General features: G+C 33.3%; 1 protein-coding gene across 1 annotated transcript; it reads left to right on the top strand.

Moving 5' to 3' along the window:
- Window positions 1–8190: 8190 nt before the first annotated feature.
- On the top strand, window positions 8191–9135 carry LOC701753 (olfactory receptor 4K2-like). Its single transcript, XM_015143151.3, has one exon. The coding sequence runs from the start codon at window positions 8191–8193 to the stop codon at window positions 9133–9135; it is 945 nt and encodes a 314-aa protein (XP_014998637.3).
- The last annotated feature ends 1153 nt before the right edge of the window (window positions 9136–10288 follow it).

The following is a 10288-nucleotide window of genomic DNA, read 5'->3' as shown; positions in this document are numbered from 1 at the left end:
GGTAATCTCTCTATTGTAAGGCAAGCTGATTGGCAACCTTAAACCCATCTACAAAGTCCCTTTTGGCAATTCAGGTAACATATTCACATTATAATATTGTAAGGTCTTGTATATACTTGGTCTATATATAATTTGTTGTTCTCAATTCCCTTATATTAATTGTCAGTTGTTTTCTGTGTTTCTCCAATATTACTTAGATATTACGGTTTTATAATTTTTTGCAGATTTGATCTTCGACAAAGCTGACACTGGGGAAAGGATACACTCTTCAATAAATGGTGCTGGGAAAAATGGATAGCCACATCCAGAAGAATGAAACTGGACCACTATCTCACTATATACAAGAATCAACTCAAAATAGATTAAAGGCTTAAACATAAGACCTGGAACTATAAAGATACTTGAAGAAAACCTAGGGAAAAAATTCCTGGACTTTGGTCTAGGGAAAGAATTTATGACTAACACCTCAAAAGCCACAAGCACCACAAATTAAAATAGACAAATGGAACTTAATTAAATTAGAAAGCTTCTGAGCAGCAGACGAAATAATCAGTAGAGTGAAGAGACAACCTCCTGAATGGAAGAAAATATTTGCAAACTATTTATCTGATAGTGGGCTAATACCTAAAATACGCAAACAAACAAACAAACAAACAAAAAACAAAAAAACCCCCAAACAACAGGAAAAAAACCAATACCACCGGAAAGTGGCCAAAGGATATAAATAGACATTTCTCAAAAGAAGATGTACAAAAGGCCAAAAGATATACGAAAAAATGCTCAACATCACTAATCATTATAGAAATGCAAATCAAAACCAAAATGAGATATTATTTTCCCCTAGTCATAATGACTATTATTAAAAACAAAAACAAAACAAAACAAAATATAACAGATTGAAAAGGGAACTCTTCTACACTGTTGGTGGGAATGTAAACCAGTACAGCGACTGCAGAAAACAGTATAGAGATTTCTCACAAAACTAAAAATAGAATTACCATTGGATCCAGCAATTTTACCACTGGGTATTTACTCAAAGGGGGAAAAAAATCAATATATCAAGGGGATACCTGAACTTTTCACATGTTTATTGCAGTACTATTCACAATGCAAATATATGAAACCAACCTAAGTGGGGTTTTGGGCTTATGATAGTAAAAACTCAGGGTTTGTGAAGTTGGTGAGGGATTTGGCAAAACTCTTCAAACTGCATGCAAAGCTGTTGACGAGTGAGGATGGCAAGGTGGACAGCTCAGCAGCCAGGGATGTGCTGGTGGGCAGGGGCAGTGGCATGATGTGCAGGTGTTCCCAAAAATGTTTGGGGTACTCAGTTCCCAAGTGGTGCTTGGAAAAGGTGATGAAGCTCTGAAATAATTTCCGAGCATGATCTATTATCATGCCAGTCACAAACAAAATACAGAATATTTCATGATGATATCCTGCAATAAAAATCATGAAAAAATAGACCAAAAAACAAAACAAAACAACAAAAATTGTGGTATATATACACCATGGAATATTATTCAGCCATAAAAAAGAATGAAATAATGTCATTTGCAGCAACATGGATAAAACTGGTGTGAAATAAACCAGGAACAAAATGATAAATACCCCATGTTCTCACTTACATGCAGGAGCTAAAATTTTGATCACGTGGAGGTAGAGAGTGGAAAAATAGATAACAGACACTGGGAAAAGTGAGCAGAAAGGGCAGAGGAAAGTATAAAGCGAAGTGCATTAAAGCATAAGATAGGAGGAATAAACTCAATGTTTGATAGCAGAGGAGGATAATTATACTGTAAAAAGTATTGTACTGGAATGACGAGCACCCTAAATATCCTGACTTAATCATTATGCATTACTTACATGTAACAAAATTTCACACGTATCCCATAAATTTGTATGATAAAAAATTGTTTAAGTTATCTAAAAAAGAAAACATAAACAAACAAAATGAAATAATATTTCTAATTATTGACTACTTTAATCTGATTTGCTTCAGACAAATTTTGAAAATTATTTTGTGAACTCAAAAATATCTCATGGTTTATTGAATTTTGTTTTATGGGAGGGAAAATGTATGCGTTGGACAATGTTGTGTTTTTCTCCGATACCACAATAAGTATTTAAATTTATTTGTCAACTTTTTTCTTTTTTAGAATAGTATAGCTTTTGTCATTTATGAACAACACGTTTCTGTTTAAGATTATTTCTATTTACTTTATATAGTCTATCGTTCATCTGAATAGGTTATTTTTGGTTGCATTTTAACTTTTATATTTTAATATAATACATCTGTAATATAATGTTAAATATATTTATTCAACAATTAAATATATTTAAATTAAACAAGTTAAATATATTTAATACAAATTTAATATAATGTTAAATATATTTATTTAGCAATATATTTCAATTAAATAAGTTAAATATATTTAATTGTTGAATAATTTATAAGAAGGTTATTGAATTTATTTGCTCATTTTGAAATTTGCCCTTGTACTGAATGATCTGGGTTTACTTTTTAAAATTCTACTTTATAAATGATCTTAAAGTTAAATGGACTTTTTCTTTGTTTTGGTATACAATCCATTGATTTTAGCACATATATAGATTATGTAATCAGCACCACAACCAAGATATAGAACAGGTTACTAATACCAGAAAACTCCTTCATGCTCTCTCTTTCTGAATTATTTTTTATTTCTATTCTTTTTCTGTTTATTCTCTTGCCTTTTCCAGTATTACTCTAATAATAATTATACCTGTTTTCCAGGATTTATACAGTTTTCCAGGATTACTCTAATAATTATTATATATCCTTATTTTTGTTTTACAATAGGACAAATATTTTAAATTTACAGCTAGCCCTCTCTTTCTGTGGGTTTCATGTTCTTGGATTCAATAGTGGATCCAAAATATTAATAAAAAACAATAAAATAATACAAATTTAGAAAGCAATACCGTATAGCAACTAGTTACATAGCATTTATATTGTATTACACATCACAAGTGATCTAAGATGATTTAAAGTATATGGGAGGATGTGTTTAGATTGTACACAAATATCATGCCATTTTAACCCAGGGATTTGAGCATCCATGGATTTTGGTATCAGTAGGGGTCCTGGAACTAATCTTCTGTGGATATCAAGGGACAACTAGAAAACTATTAAATCTTTATACCAGTTTTGTTAATTTTTTCAAAAGTTGTTTCCTTTTTCTTCGTAGAAGGATAAACATCTTAAAAACTAAACTTGTTTTCTTATTTCAAAGAGTGCTAGAAATGTGGTCAGCTAAGGAAGATTTTCTTGGGCTCTATTGCCAGACCTGTGGGGAATGTAGGATATATTGATGGGGAATGTAGGACAGTTGTGAAGAGTTCAGTCTTTGAGGTATTTGGGAAAAAAGTTGTGCTTAGACAGTAAGCCACAGATAAACGATTGACCTGCAGGCAAATATGGCAAGACCCTTGGCTTATGGTTTTAGGTTGTGAATCCACATCTACCGTCTTCTTGGATGATCTATTATGAACACTTCAAAAGTAATGACAATTATTATAAACATCCCTGCTATTATTTCTACTACATTTTATTAAGTACTTTCCTTGTAGTAAGCATTGAACTGAATGTTTAAAATTTATTTCTATAATTTAATTTTTACACTATTCGTCTAAGGTACTCCATAGTACCTCTCTTCACTTCCCCTGGTTATGTTGGACTTTCCAATATCCCCCTTTCTAGGATTTACCTATCCCTCGAAATAGCTATTGGTATTAGTTTGTGCTAATTTTTAAATGTATTGTCAGAAACTGTAATGCATGATTCTTCCTTTAATATGCAACTTCCAGTAAGCAAGTATTTGTTGGAGACAAATTGCCTTAGCCTAAAAGAATAATTTTCCAATTATGGGATTTTGAACACTGGGGCATAAATATGGGAATATTTCCATAACTAAAGGAGTAATTTTTTGTTCCCCATATGCTCTGTAAATGACTGCTTAGATGTTTTCTTCTCCCAGGCCGGTTCCAGTTGTGCTTTTCTCCAGTGAACATTGCTACATCACAGGTGTGCATTCCCACTTTAAATAGCAAAGACACACTTCACAGTTCTTGTTGCAACTCTGTGAAAAGTTGGGTCAACATTTTAATGACTCCCACTGCAAGTAGATTACAGTGTTTAATCCCTGATCTAGTAAACGTCACTGCTTTCTAAGGGGTTTTATATCAAGACAGGAGAAAATATGCATCCATACTCCAGGCTTCTGATGCTTACTAAAGAACTATGGTGATTTCAGTAGGCTTGTGAATCTCGGAGCAAATGGTGTTTTTGATGCTACGTGCATAACTGGTAGGTTAAAAGCTAGATATGATAGTAAGGATCTTCAGAAGCAGTTGTGGTTTGCATTCTTCAGGTAGCAAAACAATTAACGTTTATTTAATAATTATATAAAAGAGAAATAATGGAAGAATAGTAAAGAAAAAGTATATATGACTTAAAGACTTAAAAATAGATGGTTCCATTAAATAGGGCTTAAAGCATTCTTTCTGGTGATGAAAAGGAGAAAAAATATAAATATAAATTTATGTATATGTTTAAATCAATATAAAAATAGTTCCCATTAGTAAATAAATTGTCAGTAAAATAGAAATATTCAAATGTGTGAAGCTGAGGATTTTCAATGCATTTAATGTAAAAGGAACTTGTGCCATTTTCATATGAAAAATGCAATTTCAAACATATGAAATTATTTTGGTAGCATATGGTCTTTTTCTAAATCCCTGAACTTAGATTAGAATTTTTATTGCATATGTTATTAATAATAACACAAGCTGATTATTTCCAAACAGCAATATTAAATCTGGATTTTGAAACCTAGAAAATTCCTTAAATTTTGCCCAGAAAATATGCTTCAAGCTTTACATAGACCATGTAATATAATTATCACAAGTAGAGGTCAAATCTTAGGCTACTGAGACATAAGTGAAGTCAAGAATACCGTAACTACTCTTAACCACTGGGCAATAGACCCCTTTTAAGAATTCTAGAATATCATTCTATGACAAAATTTAAAAATAATTTTTCTTTTTTTTCTTTTTGAGTTGGAGTCTAGCTCTGCCATCCAGGCTGGAGTGCAATGGTGCCATCTCGGCTCACTGTAACCTCTGCCTCCCAGGTTCAAACAACTCTCCTGCCTCAGCCTCCTGAGTAGCTGGGAATACAGGCACATACCACCACGCCCAGCTAATTTTTAAGTTTTTAGTAGAGATGGGATTTCACCATGTTGGCCAGGCTGGTCTTGAACTCCTGACCTCATGATCCACCCACCTCGGCCTCTCAAAGTGCTGGGATTATAGGCATGAGCCACTGCACCTGGCCAAAATAATTTTTCAATATTGATAAAACAATTTAAATATGTGCAAATAAATGGAGATGTAACCAGATTTTCCTCCACATGGGAAAACATGAGGTCATCTAAAGGAAAAATATTGCTGAAGGTAACATTTATTTGTATTTTTATTTTTGGGATGCAGTCTCCCAGGTTGGAGTGAGTGGGATGATCTCGGCTCACTGCAATCTCCGTCTCCTGGGTTCAAGCAATTCTCCTGCCTCAGCCTCCCGAGTAGCTGGGATTACAGGTGCCCATCACCACACATGGTTAATTTTTGCATTTTTAGTAGAGACAGCGTTTCACATTGTTGGCCAGGCATCGCGGTCTCCCAAAGTGCTGGGATTACAGGCATGAGCCATTGCACCCGGCCGTGAAGATAATATTTAAAATTTTGATATTTAGTGTTCAATCGCAGAATGAGTTAAGGATGGAATAATAAGGTAAATTGTAATTAACAAAGTATAATTCATTTTCAGTACATTTGCTTCTGCACAGCAACAATTAAAAACAAATTAAAATTTTTTTTAAATGAATCAGATTTTTTCCCATTATTATTTTTCCACTTCTAACTGGACTCTGAAAGTTGCTGCAACAGAACAATCGCTATAATCCTTTTACTCTAAAGTCAGAATATGTAGTCAATGTAAAATTTCTGATAGTTATCCAAAAAAGAAGCCAAAATTGTTTTGGAACATTTGTTTCAGTTTTTACTACAAATCAGGTAAGACTTTTTCTTTAGACTAGAAACTATGCCATTACTTTTAACTGAAAACAACCAGATAATATCTGCAAATGTAATCAGCCAATCAGTTAATTCAGAAAAAAGGTGGCACATAATCATAAAACTTATTTTTTCACTGAATTGATACATTGGCACTGTCAGACAGTTAAATCTATATGTGTATTGATCTACAATCTAAAATTTCAATAGTCAGTAGTCTCAGGCTTCCATAATACAAGATTTTCTTTTTTATTATTTATTTTCAAGAATTTTTGGAAGGATCATTGGGAATAAATTAATGGAAGAGATTGAAGAAAATAAAAGTCAAATAGTTCTTCTTTTTTTTTTTTTTTTGAGACAGATTCTCACTTAGTGCTCAGGCTGGAGTGCAGTGGCATGTTCTGGGCTCACTGGAGCCTCTGCCTCCACCTCCCAGGTTCAAAGTATTCTCCTGCCTTAACCACCCGAGAAGCTGGGATTACAGGTGTGTGCCACTATGCTTGGCAAAGTTTTGTATTTTCAGTAGAGACAGGGTTTCGCCATGGTGGCCAGGCTGGTCTCAAACTCCTGAGCTCAAGCCATCCATCCGCCTGCCTCAGCCTCCCAAAGTGCTAGCATTACAGGCATGAGCCACTGTGCCCGGCCCATTGATTGACTCTTTTTCCATTTGTTCATTCTTCAAATTCATAACAATGATTTTATTCTTTTCTAAGCATATTAATATTGACTATAACTTAAATATTAGTATGTTGATATTTTAAATTTTTGACATTGGTCCACCATGTTTCACTGACATAATGAAATCTTTTTTAGTGTACCTTGAAAACTTTTATTGAAGAAGGAATGAAATATTGCATTTTCAAAGATGGATAAGTTATAATACAGGATTAGATAAAACTGCATTATCTATTATCATTAAATTATGATCAAAACTAGATAAATATTCAAATGTGTAAAGTGAAATACTCAAATGTGTAATATAACAAGGGAATTCATACAGTTTTACATGTGGAAAAAGCAATTTAAAGAAAAATGGTTTAGATGCATATAGACTTATAAATGCCTGATCTAACACTATATTTTTTTACATAATTAATTTCAGTCTCATCAAATTTTCCAGTAACCTAGACAACTTTACAGTTACCCAGCTAAAATTTCTGTAGTCAAAGGCTTAAATTTCATTAGGTGGTTGGCAAAGTAAACCCTACCTGGTCACAAAATTAGCTTTCATTTACTAGGACTAAGTTTCATTTGCTTTGTACCACACATTTGACTCTTTGGTAAAGACATTGATATTCCATAGGAAATAAAATTTCTAGAACTTGGGAAGCACTGTAAATGAAAACATTAATTCTGAAAAAATCTGAGTTCTTAATGTATCTGTTTTGTTTGTTTTTGTATTTTAAAATATAGCTTTGGGTAGAATGAAGAGAATTAAAGGAAGGAGATTCTCTTTTTAAAACATGTTTTTATGAAATAATAAATTACCCAAAGTGGAGAATAACTCTTGCAGGTTACAAGTATGCCTTTTGATTATCAGTTGTCTTATGGAATTAAGTAATTAAAAATTAAATAATTTATCACCCTCATAAGATATTAAATGGATCTTCTGAAATCATTATAGTAAAGTCTTAGTTAAGTCTACTGTTTAACAATAGTTGATTCAAAATATTCACATTTTTGTGTGTAAGAGAAACCTTTAAGAATTCAACACTCATTTTATTTTTAGTTTTATTTATATGCCTTATTCAGTAAAGCACACAAATGTAATGTAATCTGCCTCAGTAAATGTGTATTATGTAATTCGTTAAGTTGTATTCAGATAGGTATATAATTTTGTGGGCATGTGATGACTACAACTCAATGTGTACTGATGCTGGTCAAAACCAAAGGGTTAAACTTTTCAGATTATATCTGGTAGCAGTTGTTAAGTGGTTCCCCCCAAATATCTTCACCCTGAAGATTTTTAGTTGGATTCTAGGTAATCAATCTTTTAGCGAATGATAAGTTAATATGTGGTTGTAGAAATATCACATTTTCAAACTCTGTAATTTTGTCTGCAGCCGAGTCTGCAGATGAATGGAGGGGTTCAACTATTCCAGAGTATCTGAATTCGTGTTACTTGGACTTACTGATTCACCTGAACTCCAGATACTCTTCTTTGTGGTGTTTTCTGTCTTCTATTTAATGACCACGTTGGGCAACTGCCTGATTTTGCTCACTGTCCTATCCACCTCACACCTTCACTCTCCCATGTACTTCCTGCTCAGCAACCTGTCTCTCATTGACATGTGCCTGTCCTCCTTTGCCACACCAAAGATGATTATGGACTTTTTTGCTCAGCGTAAGACCATCTCTTTCGAAGGCTGCATTTCTCAGATCTTTTTTTTGCACCTCTTCACCGGGACTGAGATTGTGCTGCTGATCTCCATGTCTTTTGACAGGTATATTGCCATATGTAAACCTCTCCATTATTCGACAATTATGAGCCGAAGAGTGTGTGTTGAGCTTGTGCTAGTTTCTTGGACAGTGGGCTTTCTGCATACAATGAGCCAATTAGCTTTTACCCTCTATTTGCCCTTCTGTGGTCCCAACGTTGTAGACAGTTTTTTCTGTGATCTTCCTTTGGTCATCCAGCTAGCTTGTATAGATATTTATGTTCTTGGGATCTTCATGATTTCAACCAGTGGTGTGATTGCTCTTATAAGTTTTCTGCTTTTGCTCACCTCCTACATCATTGTTCTTATTACTGTCAGGGACTACTCGTCCACAGGATCCGCCAAAGCTCTTTCTACTTGTACAGCACATTTTATTGTTGTGTTAATGTTCTTTGGGCCCTGTATTTTCATTTATGTGTGGCCTTCCACAAACTTCCTGGTAGACAAAATTCTCTCTGTTTTCTATACCATCTTCACTCCCTTTCTGAATCCACTTATCTATACTTTGAGAAACCAGGAAGTGAAGACAGCGGTGAAGAAGAAACTGAATACCCAATATTTCAGTCTTGGGAAAACTGTTCCATGATACTACGTACAGTGAATAGAGATCTCCTTTGTGAGATATATTAACAGTTATGTTCTTAGAGCAATCAAAAAATTAAAGTTAGAATTTACCTTTCAAATTATTTAGTTTAAATTTATGAAAAGAAGTCAGGGATAAGAAATGTGTGACATCTTGATGAAAAGTTAGCGCAGTGTTTACAAGGCTTTTGAGTTATAGGTCTACTTGATAATCTGGTGAAATGTAAAGGTTATCTTCGTAGAAAAATGAACATATCATCAAAATTGTGAATATAAATTCAGGACTTCATAGACCTCTGGATCCTACAAACATACCTCAGATTAAGACAACTTAGAGAAGCATGAGATAAAATATGATTCTCCTGTTTTCTAATCCAGAACATTCGTATTCTGCACAGCCTTGTGGTACTCTGATGGTGTTTAGATTAATTTAGAACTATAATTAGCAGTGTAGGACAAAACAGGTTTTTTAAAAAAAAACACTGGGAATAGTTTTATGGGAAAATTTATACTGTGAAGAGATTCTTTTAGGTAATGTTCAACAATCTCGATTTAAGGGGTTCAGTTATTTGAGTTCTGTGTCAACTTTGAAAATAAGAGAACAGTTCGAAGAATCAGAAATTTAGTAATACAGTTTCTTAACAGGTGTTTGTATCACTATCACACTTCATAATTAATATAGCAAATAATCAAATAATAATTTGTAAAGTTTAAATCATAGCAAACTACCCAAATCTGACTGGTTTTCAAAACCTGGCTGAAAATTATAGATATGATGAATTTATTTACAATGTTTGGGAAAAATATTAGCTATTAAATTAATGATAACTTTTTCATTTCCAAAATAAAATTTTGCAGCATATTATTAGTCTTAGAAGAAGCTTTGTGTCTAATTTTCAACATAATATAACCTGTGGAAAGAAAGGAAAAAAGAATTTAAGAAATATATAGCATGATTCTCCCTAATTTGGTATATTATTGATCATGTTAAATCGATTTTTTTTTATGACAAGAGAGTCTTTGAAATCAGTCAGCCAGTCCAATTTTCTAACAGCTGAAGTACTGAAGGTCCAGAGAATTCACAGAACTGGTTGAAGGCTGAATCACTGTAAGGGGCAAAGACATTTCTCTAGACACACATGGACCCTGGAATTAAA

The sequence above is a fragment of the Macaca mulatta genome, chromosome 7, assembly GCF_049350105.2.
Source record: "Macaca mulatta isolate MMU2019108-1 chromosome 7, T2T-MMU8v2.0, whole genome shotgun sequence".
Lineage (NCBI taxonomy): Eukaryota > Metazoa > Chordata > Mammalia > Primates > Cercopithecidae > Macaca > Macaca mulatta.
This window is presented reverse-complemented; position numbering and strand designations above follow the sequence as displayed.